Raw genomic sequence first — 18311 nt, 5'->3', positions numbered from 1 at the left:
GGGAGAGGCATGGGGGGAGAGGGAGAGGCATGGGGGAGAGGGAGAGGCATGGGGGGAGAGGGAGAGACATGAGAGGGAGAGGAAGAGGCATGGGGGAGAGGGAGAGACATTAGAGGGAGAGGCATGGGGGAGAGGGAGAGACATTAGAGGGAGAGGAAGAGGCATGGGGGGAGAGGGAGAGACATTAGAGGGAGAGGCATGGGGGGAGAGGGAGGAGACATGGGGGGAGAGGGAGAGACATTAGAGGGAGAGGCATGGGGGGAGGGGAGAGAGGGAGAGGCATGGGGGGAGAGGGAGAGACATTAGGGGAGAGGCATGGGGGGGAGGGGGAGGGAGAGGCATGGGGGAGAGGGAGAGGGGGGGAGAGGGAGAGACATGAGAGGGAGAGGAAGAGGCATGGGGGAGAGGGAGAGACATTAGAGGGAGAGGCATGGGGGAGAGGGAGAGGCATGGGGGGAGAGGGAGAGGCATGGGGGAGAGGGAGAGACATGAGAGGGAGAGGAAGAGGCATGGGGGGAGAGGGAGAGACATTAGAGGGAGAGGCATGGGGGGAGAGGGAGAGGCATGGGGGGAGAGGGAGAGGCATGGGGGAGAGGGGGAGACATGGGGGGAGAGGGAGAGACATGGGGGGAGAGGGAGAGGCATGGGGGAGAGGGAGAGGCATGGGGGAGAGGAAGAGGCATGGGGAGAGAGGGAGAGGCATGGGGGGAGAGGGAGAGGGAGAGGCATGGGGAGAAAGGGAGAGGCATGGGGAGAAAGGGAGAGGCATGGGGGGATGGGGAGAGACATGGGGGGAGAGGGAGAGACATGGGGGGAGAGGGAGAGGCATGGGGGATAGGGGAGGATGGGGGAGAGGGAGAGGCATGGGGAGAAAGGGAGAGGCATGGGGAGAAAGGGAGAGGCATGGGGGGAGAGGGAGAGGCATGGGGGAGAGGGAGAGGCATGGGGGGAGAGGGAGAGGCATGGGGGGAGAGGGAGAGGCATGGGGGGAGAGGGAGAGGCATGGGGGGAGAGGGAGAGGCATGGGGAGAAAGGGAGAGGCATGGGGAGAAAGGGAGAGGCATGGGGGGATGGGGAGAAGGGGAGAGGCATGGGGAGAAGGGGAGAGGCATGGGGAGAAAGGGAGAGGCATGGGGAGAAAGGGAGAGGCATGGGGAGAAAGGGAGAGGCATGGGGAGAAAGGGAGAAGCATGGGGAGAAAGGGAGAGGCATAGGGAGAAAGGGAGAGGCATGGGGAGAAAGGGAGAGGCATGGGGAGAAAGGGAGAGGCATGGGGAGAAAGGGAGAGGCATGGGGAGAAAGGGAGAGGCAACCTGTACCCCTTGGGGAACCTGTACCGTTAACACGTTAAGAACAAATTCTTATTTTCAATGACGGCCTAGGAACAGTGGGTTAACTGCCTGTTCAGGGGCAGAATGACAGATTTGTACCTTGTCAGCTCGGGGGTTTGAACTTGCAACCCTAATTGCTCTTGTAAGTTTCTCTGGATAAGAGCATCTGCTAAATGACTCAAATGTAAATGTATTTTTACCTGTAGTGACATAATATTGTTCTCAGCAGTGAGTCCACCCCTTCTGTCCACATGGAGCCAGTGCACTGTGTTCCGCTCTGATATAGGACATGCGTTGTATGTTGTTCTCAGCAGTGAGTCCACATGGAGCCAGTGCACTGTGTTCCGCTCTGATATAGGACATGCGTTGTATGTTGTTCTCAGCAGTGAGTCCACCCCTCCTGTCCACATGGAGCCAGTGCACTGTGTTCCACTCTGATATAGGACATGCGTTGTATGTTGTTCTCAGCAGTGAGTCCACCCCTCCTGTCCACATGGAGCCAGTGCACTGTGTTCCACTCTGATATAGGACATGCGTTGTATGTTGTTCTCAGCAGTGAGTCCACCCCTCCTGTCCACATGAAGCCAGTGCACTGTGTTCCACTCTGATATAGGACATGCGTTGTATGTTGTTCTCAGCTGTCACTTAACTAGTCCCACAGGAGAGGCCTACAAAACATGCAGAGAAAATGTAATAAAATGCACAGCTTCAAGCCCCGTCTCCACCTACAGACAGGCAGTCCCAGTCACTGCTTCATTACCAGCCTCTGGAAGGTGGCTAATTAGTGTCATTGTTGGAATAGTGGCGACAGAAGTGCCAGTGACATTAGCAGTGTTTTGGTCATGAACACTCCAGATGACCTCGTTTTCCTGTGGCCCTCAGAAACAGTGGAGTGGTTATGTGAGTCAGTATTTACCCTGGCTTTCACAACACACGGGTCAGGATTATGTGTTTACCTCCTACATGCTGCATAGTAGTGTAGAGGTCAACGAGTTACTGAACAACACAAATGGATGGAGTGTTTACTCTCTAGAAGACCGAGCCAAAGCCAGTTGTTTATCTCACTGCCTACTCTGCTGTATGTCTCCTCAGTCCTTACTGTACACCATGTTCACTCTCCCTCTTTCTCTCTCCAGTCCTACTTTGTCACTGACTATGATCCCACGATTGAAGACTCGTATACGAAGCAGTGTGTCATTGACGAGAGGGCGGCCCGGCTTGACAGTAAGTATAGACCCTCAGCCTGTAAACAAACAGGAGAAATCTGACCACAACACTAATGTTCATTGAGAAATTCCAGCCTTCACAGGAGATTACTGTTCTCTTGGAGGGTTTAGTTTTGTACAGTACCTTTTTCAGGAGAGGTGCTACTGTGTGTGTGTGTGTGTGTGTGTGTGTGTGTGTGTGTGTGTGTGTGTGTGTGTGTGTGTGTGTGTGTGTGTGTCTAACATGTCTGTCCCTGTGTTTGTTAGTCCTGGACACGGCCGGACAGGAAGAGTTTGGAGCCATGAGAGAACAATACATGAGGACAGGGGAGGGCTTCCTGCTTGTCTTCTCAGTCACTGACAGAGGAAGGTGAGTGACAACCCAGTCACGTGTCACCCCCATACTGCCTCTCTATCTGTCTGTGCCTCTCTCTGTCTGCCTGACTGTCCCTCTCTCTGTGTCTGCCTGACTGTCCCTCTCTCTGTGTCTGCCTGACTGTCCCTCTCTGTGTGTCTGCCTGACTGTCCCTCTCTCTGTGTCTGCCTGACTGTCCCTCTCTCTCTGTCTGCACCTATCTCTGTTTTCCCTTTCCTCTCTCTCACTCTCTCTCTGTCTGCCTGACTGTCCCTCTCTCTGTGTCTGCCTGACTGTCCTCTCTGTGTCTCTGACTGTCTGTCTGCCTGACTGTCCCTCTCTCTGTCTGCCTCTGCCTCTCTGTGTCTGCCTGACTGTCTCTCTGTGTCTGCCTGACTGTCCCTCTGTGTCTCTGTGTCTGCCTGACTGTCTCCTCTGTGTCTCTGACTGTCTGCCTGACTGTCCCTCTCTCTGTGTCTGCCTGACTGTCCCTCTCTCTGTGTCTGCCTGACTGTCCCTCTCTCTGTGTCTGCCTGACTGTCCCTCTCTCTCTGTCTGCACCTATCTCTGTTTTCCCTTTCCTCTCTCTCACTCTCTCTCTGTCTGCCCGACTGTCCCTCTCTCTGTGTCTGCCTGACTGTCCCTCTCTCTCTGTCTGCCTGACTGTCCCTCTCTCTCTGTCTGCACCTATCTCTGTTTTCCCTTTCCTCTCTCTGTGTCTGCCTGACTGTCCCTCTCTCTGTGTCTGCCTGACTGTCCCTCTCTCTGTGTCTGCCTGACTGTCTCTCTCTCTCTGTCTGCCTGACTGTCCCTCTCTCTCTGTCTGCACCTATCTCTGTTTTCCTTTCCCTCTCTCTCTGTCTGCCTGACTGTCCCTCTCTCTGTGTCTGCCTGACTGTCCCTCTCTGTCTGCCTGACTGTCCCTCTCTCTCTGTCTGCACCTATCTCTGTTTTCCCTTTCCTCTCTCTGTGTCTGCCTGACTGTCCCTCTCTCTCTGTCTGCCTGACTGTCCCCCTCTCTCTCTGTCTGCCTGACTGTCCCTCTCTGTCTGCCTGACTGTCCCTCTCTCTGTGTCTGTCTGACTGTCCCTCTCTCTGTGTCTGCCTGACTGTCCCTCTCTCTGTGTCTGCCTGACTGTCCCTCTCTCTGTGTCTGCCTGGCTGTCCCTCTCTCTCTGTCTGCCTGACTGTCCCTCTCTCTGTGTCTGCCTGACTGTCCCTCTCTCTCTGTCTGACTGTCCCTCTCTCTGTGTCTGCCTGACTGTCCCTCTCTCTCTGTCTGCCTGACTGTCCCTCTATCTGTGTCTGCCTGACTGTCCCTCTCTCTCTGTCTGCCTGACTGTCCCTCTCTCTGTGTCTGCCTGACTGTCCCTCTCTCTGTGTCTGCCTGACTGTCCCTCTCTGTCTGCCTGACTGTCCCTCTCTCTCTGTCTGCCTGACTGTCCCTCTCTCTGTGTCTGCCTGACTGTCCCTCTCTCTGTGTCTGCCTGACTGTCCCTCTCTCTGTGTCTGCCTGACTGTCCCTCTCTCTCTGTCTGCCTGACTGTCCCTCTCTCTGTGTCTGCCTGACTGTCCCTCTTTCTGTGTCTGCCTGACTGTCCCTCTCTCTCTGTCTGCCTGACTGTCCCTCTCTGTCTGCCTGACTGTCCCTCTCTCTGTCTGCACCTATCTCTGTTTTCCCTTTCCTCTCTCTCCTTCTCTCTGTCTGCCTGACTGTCCTCTCTCTCTGTCTGCCTGACTGTCCCTCTCTCTGTGTCTGCCTGACTGTCCCTCTCTCTGTGTCTGCCTGACTGTCCTCTCTCTCTGTCTGCCTGACTGTCCTCTCTCTCTGTCTGCACCTATCTCTGTTTTCCCTTTCTCTCTCTGTCTGCCTGACTGTCCCTCTCTCTGTCTGCCTCTGTCCCTCTCTCTGTGTCTGCCTGACTGTCTCTCTCTGTCTGCCTGACTGTCCCCCTCTCTCTGTCTGCACCTATCTCTGTTTTCCTTTCCCTCTCTCTCTGTCTGTCTGCCTGACTGTCCCTCTCTCTGTGTCTGCCTGACTGTCCCTCTCTCTCTGTCTGCCTGACTGTCCCTCTCTGTGTCTGCCTGACTGTCCCTCTCTCTGTGTCTGCCTGACTGTCCCTCTCTCTGTCTGCCTGACTGTCCTCTCTCTGTGTCTGCCTGACTGTCCCTCTCTCTGTCTGCACCTATCTCTGTTTTCCCTTTCTCTCTCTCTCTCTCTCTCTGTCTGCCCGACTGTCTCTCTCTGTGTCTGCCTGACTGTCCCTCTCTGTCTGCCTGACTGTCCTCTCTCTCTGTCTGCACCTATCTCTGTTTTCCCCTCTCTCTGTGTCTGCCTGACTGTCCCTCTCTCTGTGTCTGCCTGACTGTCCTCTCTCTGTGTCTGCCTGACTGTCTCTCTCTCTGTCTGCCTGACTGTCCCTCTCTCTCTGTCTGCACCTATCTCTGTTTTCCTTTCCTCTCTCTCTGTCTGCCTGACTGTCCCTCTCTCTGTGTCTGCCTGACTGTCTCTCTCTGTCTGCCTGACTGTCCCCTCTCTCTGTCTGCACCTATCTCTGTTTTCCTTTCCTCTCTCTCTGCCTGACTGTCCCTCTCTCTCTGTCTGCCTGACTGTCTGTCTGCCTGACTGTCCCTCTCTGTCTGCCTGACTGTCCTCTCTCTGTGTCTGTCTGACTGTCTCTCTCTGTGTCTGCCTGACTGTCCCTCTCTCTGTGTCTGCCTGACTGTCCCTCTCTCTGTGTCTGCCTGGCTGTCCCTCTCTCTCTGTCTGCCTGACTGTCCCTCTCTCTGTGTCTGCCTGACTGTCCCTCTCTCTCTGTCTGACTGTCCCTCTCTCTGTGTCTGCCTGACTGTCCCTCTCTCTCTGTCTGCCTGACTGTCCCTCTATCTGTGTCTGCCTGACTGTCCCTCTCTCTCTGTCTGCCTGACTGTCCCTCTCTCTGTGTCTGCCTGACTGTCCCTCTCTCTGTGTCTGCCTGACTGTCCCTCTCTGTCTGCCTGACTGTCCCTCTCTCTCTGTCTGCCTGACTGTCCCTCTCTCTGTGTCTGCCTGACTGTCCCTCTCTCTGTGTCTGCCTGACTGTCCCTCTCTCTGTGTCTGCCTGACTGTCCCTCTCTGTCTGCCTGACTGTCCCTCTCTCTGTGTCTGCCTGACTGTCCCTCTTTCTGTGTCTGCCTGACTGTCCCTCTCTCTCTGTCTGCCTGACTGTCCCTCTCTGTCTGCCTGACTGTCCCTCTCTCTCTGTCTGCACCTATCTCTGTTTTCCCTTTCCTCTCTCTCACTCTCTCTCTGTCTGCCTGACTGTCCCTCTCTCTCTGTCTGCCTGACTGTCCCTCTCTCTGTGTCTGCCTGACTGTCCCTCTCTCTGTGTCTGCCTGACTGTCCCTCTCTCTCTGTCTGCCTGACTGTCCCTCTCTCTCTGTCTGCACCTATCTCTGTTTTCCCTTTCCTCTCTCTGTGTCTGCCTGACTGTCCCTCTCTCTGTGTCTGCCTGACTGTCCCTCTCTCTGTGTCTGCCTGACTGTCTCTCTCTGTCTGCCTGACTGTCCCCCTCTCTCTGTCTGCACCTATCTCTGTTTTCCTTTCCCTCTCTCTCTGTCTGTCTGCCTGACTGTCCCTCTCTCTGTGTCTGCCTGACTGTCCCTCTCTCTCTGTCTGCCTGACTGTCTCTCTCTCTCTGTCTGCACCTATCTCTGTTTTCCCTTTCCTCTCTCTGTGTCTGCCTGACTGTCCCTCTCTCTCTGTCTGCCTGACTGTCCCCCTCTCTCTCTGTCTGCCTGACTGTCCCCCTCTCTCTCTGTCTGCCTGACTGTCCCTCTCTCTCTGTCTGCCTGACTGTCCCTCTCTCTCTGTCTGCCTGACTGTCCCTCTCTCTCTGTCTGCCTGACTGTCCCTCTCTCTGTGTCTGCCTGACTGTCCCTCTCTCTGTGTCTGCCTGACTGTCCCTCTCTCTGTGTCTGCCTGACTGTCCCTCTCTCTGTGTCTGCCTGACTGTCCCTCTTTCTCTGTCTGCCTGACTGTCCCTCTCTGTCTGCCTGACTGTCCCTCTCTCTCTGTCTGCACCTATCTCCTCTCTCTCTGTCTGCCTGACTGTCCTCTCTCTGTGTCTGCCTGACTGTCCCTCTCTCTGTGTCTGCCTGACTGTCCCTCTCTCTCTGTCTGCCTGACTGTCCCTCTCTCTCTGTCTGCACCTATCTCTGTTTTCCCTTTCCTCTCTCTGTGTCTGCCTGACTGTCCCTCTCTCTGTGTCTGCCTGACTGTCCCTCTCTCTGTGTCTGCCTGACTGTCTCTCTCTCTCTGTCTGCCTGACTGTCCCCCTCTCTCTGTCTGCACCTATCTCTGTTTTCCTTTCCCTCTCTCTCTGTCTGTCTGCCTGACTGTCCCTCTCTCTGTGTCTGCCTGACTGTCCCTCTCTCTCTGTCTGCCTGACTGTCTCTCTCTCTCTGTCTGCACCTATCTCTGTTTTCCCTTTCCTCTCTCTGTGTCTGCCTGACTGTCCCTCTCTCTCTGTCTGCCTGACTGTCCCTCTCTCTCTGTCTGCCTGACTGTCCCTCTCTCTGTGTCTGCCTGACTGTCCCTCTCTCTGTGTCTGCCTGACTGTCCCTCTCTCTGTGTCTGCCTGACTGTCCCTCTCTCTGTGTCTGCCTGACTATCCCTCTCTCTCTGTCTGCCTGACTGTCCCTCTCTCTGTGTCTGCCTGACTGTCCCTCTCTCTGTGTCTGCCTGACTGTCCCTCTCTCTCTGTCTGACTGTCCCTCTATCTGTGTCTGCCTGACTGTCCCTCTCTCTCTGTCTGCCTGACTGTCCCTCTCTCTGTGTCTGCCTGACTGTCCCTCTCTCTCTGTCTGCCTGACTGTTCCTCTCTCTGTGTCTGCCTGACTGTCCCTCTCTCTCTGTCTGCCTGACTGTCCCTCTCTCTCTGTCTGCCTGACTGTCCCTCTCTCTCTGTCTGCCTGACTGTCCCTCTCTCTGTGTCTGCCTGACTGTCCCTCTCTCTCTGTCTGCCTGACTGTCCCTCTCTCTCTGTCTGCCTGACTGTCCCTCTCTCTGTGTCTGCCTGACTGTCCCTCTCTCTGTGTCTGCCTGACTGTCCCTCTCTCTGTCTGCCTGACTATCCCTCTCTCTCTGTCTGCCTGACTGTCCCTCTCTCTGTGTCTGCCTGACTGTCCCTCTCTCTGTGTCTGCCTGACTGTCCCTCTCTCTCTGTCTGACTGTCCCTCTCTCTGTGTCTGCCTGACTGTCCCTCTCTCTCTGTCTGCCTGACTGTCCCTCTCTCTGTGTCTGCCTGACTGTCCCTCTCTGTCTGCCTGACTGTTCCTCTCTCTGTGTCTGCCTGACTGTCCCTCTCTCTCTGTCTGCCTGACTGTCCCTCTCTCTCTGTCTGCCTGACTGTCCCTCTCTCTGTGTCTGCCTGACTGTCCCTCTCTCTCTGTCTGCCTGACTGTCCCTCTCTCTCTGTCTGCCTGACTGTCCCTCTCTCTGTGTCTGCCTGACTGTCCCTCTCTCTCTGTCTGCCTGACTGTCCCTCTCTCTGTGTCTGCCTGACTGTCCCTCTCTCTGTGTCTGCCTGACTGTCCCTCTCTCTGTGTCTGCCTGACTGTCCCTCTCTCTGTGTCTGCCTGACTGTCCCTCTCTCTGTGTCTGCCTGACTGTCCCTCTCTCGGTGTCTGCCTGACTGTTCCTCTCTCGGTGTCTGCCTGACTGTCCCTCTCTCTGTGTCTGCCTGACTGTCCCTCTCTGTGTCTGCCTGACTGTCCCTCTCTCTGTGTCTGCCTGACTGTCCCTCTCTGTGTCTGCCTGACTGTCCTCTCTCTGTGTCTGCCTGACTGTCCCTCTCTGTCTGCCTGACTGTCCCTCTCTCTGTGTCTGCCTGACTGTCCCTCTCTCTCTGTCTGCCTGACTGTCCCTCTCTCTGTGTCTGCCTGACTGTCCCTCTCTCTCTGTCTGCCTGACTGTCCCTCTCTCTGTGTCTGCCTGACTGTCCCCCTCTCTGTGTCTGCCTGACTGTCCCTCTCTGTGTCTGCCTGACTGTCCCTCTCTCTGTGTCTGCCTGACTGTCCCTCTCTCTGTGTCTGCCTGACTGTCCCCTCTCTCTGTGTCTGCCTGACTGTCCCTCTCTCTGTGTCTGCCTGACTGTCCCTCTCTCTCTGTCTGCCTGACTGTCCCTCTCTCTGTGTCTGCCTGACTGTCCCTCTCTCTCTGTCTGCACGTCTCTCTATCTGCACCTATCTCTGTTTTCCCTTTCCTCTCTCTCACTCTATCTCTGTCTGCACGTCTCTCTATCTGCACCTATCTTGGTCTACATTTCTCTCTATCGCTCTCTTTCTCCCTCTGTCTGCCTGCTCCTCTCTCCTGCTCTCCCTCTCATGCTAAACACATATATCTCTCTCACGCACACTCTCTTGTTCTCCCACACTTCCGTTCTTGCCAATCTGTGTCGTCATTCTCTTTTGTTCTCCTCTGCTCATATACCTCTCTTTCAACATCCACCTCTTTACAGGCTTTGGTTTTCTGTGTAAAAACCCTGCATTAAATCACCTGCATGAGACTGAATGCATCCCCTCTATATGTGATGTCCTGTAGTGCTGTGGTCGGCAGTCTTGGGCCCTTGTCACCCCTCTGGTCCCTGTGCAGCAATGTGATGGTGGTGTGTCTCAACCCACCCCTCAGAGTCCCCTCTCTCCCTGCTGTAAACAGTCTTTCCTTCCTCCATTTACGTTAGTCAAGGCTCTCCAGATTTACTATGTGCTCGCCAAGCTGCCCGCCGGCAGCCCTTCACTAAAACACACTCCTGGGTTTGTGGTTACATTCTGTTTCCCTTTATCTCTGGGGGATATTTATATGTATGCCATTTGGTTCAAACAGTTACTTAGCATGATATTTGTATTACACTAAAAGCCTTTCAAGTCAACGGGGAGCAAAGCTCTGGTTAAAGGGACAGACCTGCTTAGGGCTACCCCTCCCTGGTCAATGGAAGGCAGGCAAGCCTGTGCTGAGGCTGCTCACAAGTTCACCAAGGCTTTACTGCAATGCTCATGCAAACATTTCTGGAACATTGAGGCATGCAGTACCACAGGAGTTCATTGACTTCTCTGTCTGTGCTCTGGAGTACCTCCCTTCACCCTTCACCCACCCTGTCTGATTCACAGAGACGTCAATCCCGTCTGCCTGGGTGCAGTGGGGGAGGGGAGGGCAGGGGGGGGTTCATTTTTTGTGGCTGTGAGACAACATTCCTGGGAGGTCCACAGAGGCACCAGCTTTATCTCAGCTTTATCTTTATGTCTGAGCTCTATGTCACAGTTTGGTGTTGTAATCAAGCTCCCTTCTGGCTGGGTAATGTGTAGAGTTTACTGGGGGCATCGAGTGATGCTGCATGCTTTATGTTTCACAGCTTTGAAGAAATCTACAAATTCCAAAGACAGATCCTCAGAGTCAAAGACCGTGATGAATTTCCCATGATCCTTGTAGGCAATAAAGCCGATCTGGAGCTCCAGAGACAGGTGAGTAGCAGTCCTCCTAACGGCCCAGCTCCAGTGCGAATACACATACATGTTAGGGTGATGTGAGGAAAGTAAATATAAAGCAACAAGCTTTAAAAATGTGTCATTTCTCATTTACATTTTGAAATGTGAAAATGGATAGTGGTGATGGTGGCTGGAGCTATTTGGGTAGACAAAGAGGGAGTGAGGAAAAAGAGAGTAAGAGAAGGTGACCAACAAAAACATTGTGGGACAGAGGAAAAGAGGAGGGAGGAAGGGTATGAAAAGGAGAGGGCTCATTCCGTGGCCTTCATTGGCTTTCAGCTGCAGTTTACTTTCCCACATGACTCCACACTGTCACCTGCTGGAATAAAACACATTCTCTCTTCTGAGCAAATATAAATGCATTTATCACATCAATTACTGTCGTAATTATTTTTATTGACTGAATATAATGTGGGGCCTCTGTTAAAATTGATAACTCAATATGATTCATCCAAATGAATTAGTCTAAATGTGGTCTTTAACATATTGGTTAAGGAGTATGATTCAGTTCTACCCATTACTGGCAACTCAATGGGTTCAGCTGTTTTAGGACAGTAGAATAAATGATTTTGCAATGAGGTCTGAGCCCGTATCCACAAAGTGTCTTAGAGTAAGAGTGCTAATCCAGGATCTGTCCATACAATCTGATATATTATGAACTAAAAGGCTAAACTGATCCTAGATCAGCACTTCTACACAGAGACGCTTTGTGGATACGGGCCCTGGTCTCTAATCTTGTCATAATAGTTTAGGACGGACCAGAAGCAACAATATTCTAGCAAAGCACATATAAATCAGGTGCTATTTGAATGTAAAATGTAATGTGATACATTTGCTGTATTGTTTACATATTTCATAGTGACCCACTCTTGGATGTGAACCCTCTGACCCATGTGCTTCTCAACCTCACCAGCAGATGTCACTAGTTTCCTGATTCTTGTTTGATAATTTGAAACAGTTCTATTGGTCCTAAAGTGAAGTCTTCACCCAGCTGGGGCACAGGGTGATGCCAAGGAGTACATGCTATTTATCTACGATTTATCCCTGTACCTGTTTCGTCCCTTCAGGTGACCCAGGAGGAGGGCCAGCAGCTGGCCAGACAGCTCAAGGTGACGTATATGGAGGCCTCAGCCAAAATCCGTATGAATGTAGACCAGGCTTTCCACGAGCTGGTTAGAGTAATCAGGTGGGTGGATTCATTACCGACTTTATAGTTAGAGTAATCATGTGGGTGGATTCATTACTGACTGTAGAGTTAGTTAGAGTAATCATGTGGGTGGATTCATTACTGACTGTAGAGTTAGTTAGAGTAATCAGGTGGGTCTGCTAAATGACTTAAATGTAAATGTAAATGTAATGGATTCATTACTGACTGTAGAGTTTATTAGACTAATCATGTGGGTGGATTCATTACTGACTGTAGAGATAGTTAGAGTAATCATGTGGGTGGATTCATTACTGACTTTAGAGTTTATTAGACTAATCATGTGGGTGGATTCATTACTGACTGTAGAGTTAGTTAGAGTAATCATGTGGGTGGATTCATTACTGACTGTAGAGTTAGTTAGTTAGAGTAATCAGGTGGGTGGATTCATTACTGACTGTAGAGTTTATTAGACTAATCATGTGGGTGGATTCATTACTGACTGTAGAGTTTATTAGAGTAATCATGTGGGTGGATTCATTACTGACTGTAGAGTTAGTTAGAGTAATCATGTGGGTGGATTCATTACTGACTGTAGAGTTTATTAGAGTAATCATGTGGGTGGATTCATTACTGACTGTAGAGTTAGTTAGAGTAATCATGTGGGTGGATTCATTACTGACTGTAGAGTTAGTTAGAGTAATCATGTGGGTGGATTCATTACTGACTGTAGAGTTTATTAGACTAATCATGTGGGTGGATTCATTACTGACTGTAGAGTTAGTTAGAGTAATCATGTGGGTGGATTCATTACTGACTGTAGAGTTAGTTAGAGTAATCAGGTGGGTGGATTCATTACTGACTGTAGAGTTTATTAGACTAATCATGTGGGTGGATTCATTACTGACTGTAGAGTTAGTTAGAGTAATCATGTGGGTGGATTCATTACTGACTTTAGAGTTGGTTAGAGTAATCATGTGGGTGGATTCATTACTGACTGTAGAGTTGGTTAGAGTAATCAGGTGGGTAGATTCATTACCGACTTTATAGTTAGAGTAATCATGTGGGTGGATTCATTACTGACTTTAGAGTTTATTAGACTAATCATGTGGGTGGATTCATTACTGACTGTAGAGTTTATTAGAGTAATCATGTGGGTGGATTCATTACTGACTGTAGAGTTAGTTAGAGTAATCATGTGGGTGGATTCATTACTGACTGTAGAGTTAGTTAGAGTAATCATGTGGGTGGATTCATTACTGACTTTAGAGTTTATTAGACTAATCATGTGGGTGGATTCATTACTGACTGTAGAGTTAGTTAGAGTAATCATGTGGGTGGATTCATTACTGACTGTAGAGTTAGTTAGAGTAATCAGGTGGGTGGATTCATTACTGACTGTAGAGTTTATTAGACTAATCATGTGGGTGGATTCATTACTGACTGTAGAGTTAGTTAGAGTAATCATGTGGGTGGATTCATTACTGACTTTAGAGTTGGTTAGAGTAATCATGTGGGTGGATTCATTACTGACTGTAGAGTTGGTTAGAGTAATCAGGTGGGTAGATTCATTACCGACTTTATAGTTAGAGTAATCAGGTGGGTGGATTCATTAATGACTGTAGAGTTAGTTAGAGTAATCAGGTGGGTGGATTCATTAATGACTGTAGAGTTAGTTAGAGTAATCAGGTGGGTGGATTCATTACTGACTGTAGAGTTAGAGTAATCAGGTGGGTGGATTCATTACCGACTTTATAGTTAGAGTAATCAGGTGGGTGGATTCATTACTGACTGTAGAGTTAGAGTAATCAGGTGGGTGGATTCATTACTGACTGTAGAGTTAGAGTAATCAGGTGGGTGGATTCATTACTGACTGTAGAGTTAGAGTAATCAGGTGGGTGGATTCATTACTGACTGTAGAGTTAGAGTAATCAGGTGGGTGGATTCATTACTGACTTTAGAGTTAGAGTAATCAGGTGGGTGGATTCATTACTGACTTTAGAGTTAGAGTAATCAGGTGGGTGGATTCATTACTGACTTTAGAGTTAGAGTAATCAGGTAGGTGGATTCATTACTGACTGTAGAGTTAGAGTAATCAGGTGGGTGGATTCATTACTGACTGTAGAGTTTATTAGAGTAATCAGGTGGGTGGATTCATTACTGACTGTAGAGTTAGTTAGAGTAATCATGTGGATGGATTCATTACTGACTTTAGAGTTAGAGTAATCATGTGGGTGGATTCATTACTGACTGTAGAGTTAGTTAGAGTAATCATGTGGGTGGATTCATTACTGACTTTAGAGTTGGTTAGAGTAATCAGGTGGATGGATTCATTACTGACTTTAGAGTTAGAGTAATCATGTGGGTGGATTCATTACTGACTGTAGAGTTAGTTAGAGTAATCAGGTGGGTGGATTCATTACTGACTGTAGAGTTGGTTAGAGTAATCATGTGGGTGGATTCATTACTGACTGTAGAGTTAGTTAGAGTAATCATGTGGGTGGATTCATTACTGACTTTAGAGTTGGTTAGAGTAATCAGGTGGATGGATTCATTACTGACTTTAGAGTTAGAGTAATCATGTGGGTGGATTCATTACTGACTGTAGAGTTAGTTAGAGTAATCAGGTGGGTGGATTCATTACTGACTGTAGAGTTGGTTAGAGTAATCATGTGGGTGGATTCATTACTGACTGTAGAGTTGGTTAGAGTAATCATGTGGGTGGATTCATTACTGACTGTAGAGTTGGTTAGAGTTATCAGGTGGGTGGATTCATTACTGACTGTAGAGTTGGTTAGAGTAATCATGTGGGTGGATTCATTCATTACTGACTGTAGAGTTGGTTAGAGTAATCATGTGGGTGGATTCATTCATTACTGACTGTAGAGTTGGTTAGAGTAATCATGTGGGTGGATTCATTACTGACTGTAGAGTTAGTTAGAGTAATCATGTGGGTGGATTCATTACTGACTGTAGAGTTGGTTAGAGTAATCATGTGGGTGGATTCATTACTGACTGTAGAGTTGGTTAGAGTAATCATGTGGGTGGATTCATTACTGACTGTAGAGTTGGTTAGAGTAATCATGTGGGTGGATTCATTACTGACTGTAGAGTTGGTTAGAGTAATCATGTGGGTGGATTCATTACTGACTGTAGAGTTGGTTAGAGTAATCATGTGGGTGGATTCATTACTGACTGTAGAGTTGGTTAGAGTAATCATGTGGGTGGATTCATTACTGACTGTAGAGTTGGTTAGAGTAATCATGTGGGTGGATTCATTACTGACTGTAGAGTTGGTTAGAGTAATCATGTGGGTGGATTCATTACTGACTGTAGAGTTGGTTAGAGTAATCATGTGGGTGGATTCATTACTGACTGTAGAGTTGGTTAGAGTAATCATGTGGGTGGATTCATTACTGACTGTAGGTGGCACCACAACCTCACTATACCTCCCTGAATACAGTGGCAATGGGTTGAGGGAAATAAGTAGTTTCAGCTTTTGTTCCTTCACTGGCACTAGTCTGTCTTTCTCAAGTACATTTGAAAGGTGCTTTATGCAATACTTCCACATGGAATGTCACTAAGGGCACTTTCACATATCCCCTTATGATCTGGACCCTGGAAAGTTTGGTACCCTGATCTGAGCTATAAAGCATGTTTGAAACAGAAACAAACCCTTGCTGCAACGAATCCTGGTCCTGTGTTAGTAGCGGGTTCAAGACCCAGGACTAGAGTACCAGGTGGCAGTGCGAGACAGGTGGAACTTTTTGCCCATTTTAAACAAGCTAACTTGCTAACATCATGTAGAACAGTGTTTCCCAACCCTGGTCCTCCAATACGCCCAACATTACACATTGTTATTGTAACCCTGGACAACCACACCTCATTCAACTCATTGAGGGCTTGATGATTAGTTAACAAGTTAAATCAGGTGTGCTTGTCCAGGGTTACAATAAACATGTGTACTGTTGGGGGTACTGGAGGACTTGCTAATTGCACCCTGAACCTTTTATTTACAGGTTTTGTGAAATCAAAACGTATTCTGTAGAATTCTCACAAACGATCCAGAAAACTGAACCAGAGTACCGAATTTCATATGTGAGAATGCCCTAATGTCAATGACAGGATGTGATCTCATCTACACTCAAAGCCAGAACAAAACAATTGTTGCTTGAATGAGTCAGATTATTTTGTTATAATCCTTCTATCTCTGCTTACTCATAATGTAATAATGCACTTTCTCCTCTCAGGAAATTCCAGGAACAGGAATGCCCGCCCTCGCCAGAACCCACGCGGAAAGAAAAGGACAAGAGTGGCTGCCATTGTGTGATCGTCTGAGTGGGCCTTATCACTGTCACTCACCCAGCTGCTGTCACCAGTCCCCGCCTCCTGCCTGACATGACATCCTTTATGGATGACTGAGCGCTGCCTTCTCCACGTGCATGACTTCAACAGAAGTTCCTGTGGTAGTTACCAGGAACTACTGGCCCCGGACTTCACTTCTAGAAGAAACTGACAACGCCAAATGTTAAAAAACACCACTTGACCTTCAACAATAATTCAATTCATATGAAAAAGTCCTAACACTAAACATTGCCTCTTAAATCAGCTAAACAATATCATTTTTTTGTATTCTGAAGGACTTTTTCTTGCCTTGCAGTGACATTTGTACTTTTTGCTGAGATTGAATGAGAAATATATATATCCAGAATGTCAATGAGAGGTTTACTAGTTACCAGTTTCTCATCAGAATAGAGCGGTGATCTTATGAAGCTCTGTGTATGTCATGTCATATCCCTTTTTACTTCCATGTGCTCATCCGCTACTGTACATAAGTGACATTTGTTGTGATTTTGAAAGCGCATTTGTAATGACTTATTAAATCGCCACAGTACAGCGTGTAAGGTTGATGAGTTTGGTTTGACTTCTATGAACATAACATGTATACAAGTATGTACACTGTACAGTATAAACCTAGATAGCCCTAAAGTTATTATGACAACTTCACTTTCCAGCGTCGTCAGCGGATCCATTTCTATGTCTATGGATTCTGCACTCATCTCACTGGCCAAATATGGAATGTTTACTGTATTTGCATTGTAAGGTTCATAGACTTTAGGCTTCTAATAACATGATATCAAACCTGTTTTATTTATTTAGTTGTACAACTCTTCTCTGACTCTTACCTGTTGTTGTTGACTAGCTCAGAGTCAGGTTGGCCTAATCAGAATTAAACATTTGAAGCTCTTTATATTTGTAATCTTTGACAAGCAGAGCAGAAGAGACCATGGGTAGTATTTATGTACCTCACTGATAATGAAGATGTTAATAGCAGACCAGTTTCAGAAATGTTCCTCTCTGACATATCTTTTCAAATCAATCCCTCTCAGTTGGAACATTGATTTTTGTACCATCTATTTGGCTCTCTTTTGGAACGTAGTTATTACTTAAAGTAGACAGAGGTATTGAGCTGTTGAAGCTCACTCATATAAACAAACTGTAACTTCATTTCAATGACATGGTTGTTTGTTACACACTGCCTTCAATTATTCTTGGAGATGTGTTCATGTCCTCCAAGGTTATTGGTGTGACTCTGGGCCAGTTTGGAGCTGTTTCCATGACTCCCACAGTCACATGGAGGTTATATCACCTGACCTCTCACCTTTAAAGTTAACATCAAGACAATTCACACATTCTGTTGTCTTGTCATCCTTTTCAATATGATCTGTATTTATGCTTAATAGAAACCAATGAACTATTGTAGTGTTGTTATATCATCATGTAATATAAGACAAAAAGAAGCATATGAAAATGATTATTTGATGGACTTGAGTAAATGTTTTTACTTTATACTTTTATACATTATTTTCTTATCAAACTAGTTGACAAGTATTTTTATATGTCTGTAAGTGAATATGCTCTCACAGCACAGCAGTGTGTATATGTAAAGAGGAATGTATAATTCCCTTAGCTGGTTTTGAACTGAAGAAGACTGTAGGCCTACATTGGTTCTTGACCAACCTGTGGTCCAGAACCTTTCCTCCTCTCATGGTTTTGATTTGACTTGATTGGTCCTCATTTGGCCTAATCTTCCAAGAGTTGGTGTTGGTGACACATTTTCCTTGACCATTCCCCACTACCTTGCCCAATGCCCATTCTGCAAATGGTTGAGTGTCTCCACTCAGCCCACCTGACCTACTAGCAGGGTGGATTGTGGGTAGGCCGTTCACTCTTCTCTTCACTGTTCTCTAGGTCAATGTTTGGGTCACAAATTCATGTGTTCTGCTCAATGGTGGAGTCTGTATGTACCACCTCCTGGCTTTTGGCAGACTTTATGTACAGCACATTCAATTCATATATTTTTTTCTTTTCAAGTCCATGCCCTTTGCCCCATGTATAGCTTCTGGTGCTATAATAAAATCTGTCATTCAGCCAACTATAATAGAGAATATTCTTTTTGTTTTAGTTTTTTTGAGAAGAGAAGTCCTGCATTTGGTGAACTTCATATTTTGTTGACCTTGTATTGTGAAGCGAGGTGGAACAATAACAGTTGTGTTGGCAGATATTGCTTTGAGATTTTTGCTTTGAGAAAATGGATGTATCCAATCAAAGAGGAATAAGATGAGAAGATTCCATCATTTTATACCCACTGAACACCTGTTGTCATAATGAGGATAGACCAATGTCTTCACTAATAACATTCCAACATTAACACCACCTCTGAACTGTCTGCGTGAAAACGGCTGTCTTAT

At 48.1% G+C, this 18311-nt stretch overlaps 1 protein-coding gene across 1 annotated transcript in view; it reads left to right on the top strand.

Annotated features, from left to right (window-relative positions):
• LOC124035611 (ras-related protein R-Ras2) overlaps nt 1-18001 on the top strand; it is a 61297-nt gene extending 43296 nt beyond the window's left edge. Inside the window, exons 2-6 of the mRNA XM_046349145.1 lie at nt 2468-2555; nt 2804-2906; nt 10283-10391; nt 11483-11601; nt 15810-18001. Of these exons, the coding sequence (XP_046205101.1) occupies nt 2468-2555; nt 2804-2906; nt 10283-10391; nt 11483-11601; nt 15810-15897 (507 nt within the window). The 3' untranslated portion in view covers nt 15898-18001. The remainder of the gene's footprint in view (nt 1-2467; nt 2556-2803; nt 2907-10282; nt 10392-11482; nt 11602-15809) is intronic.
• Nucleotides 18002-18311: the final 310 nt, after the last annotated feature.

This window comes from Oncorhynchus gorbuscha, linkage group LG05 (genome assembly GCF_021184085.1).
Source record: "Oncorhynchus gorbuscha isolate QuinsamMale2020 ecotype Even-year linkage group LG05, OgorEven_v1.0, whole genome shotgun sequence".
Classification (NCBI taxonomy): Eukaryota; Metazoa; Chordata; class Actinopteri; order Salmoniformes; family Salmonidae; genus Oncorhynchus; species Oncorhynchus gorbuscha.
The sequence above is the reverse complement of the archived record's forward strand: the minus strand, read 5'-3'. Positions and strand labels throughout refer to the sequence as shown.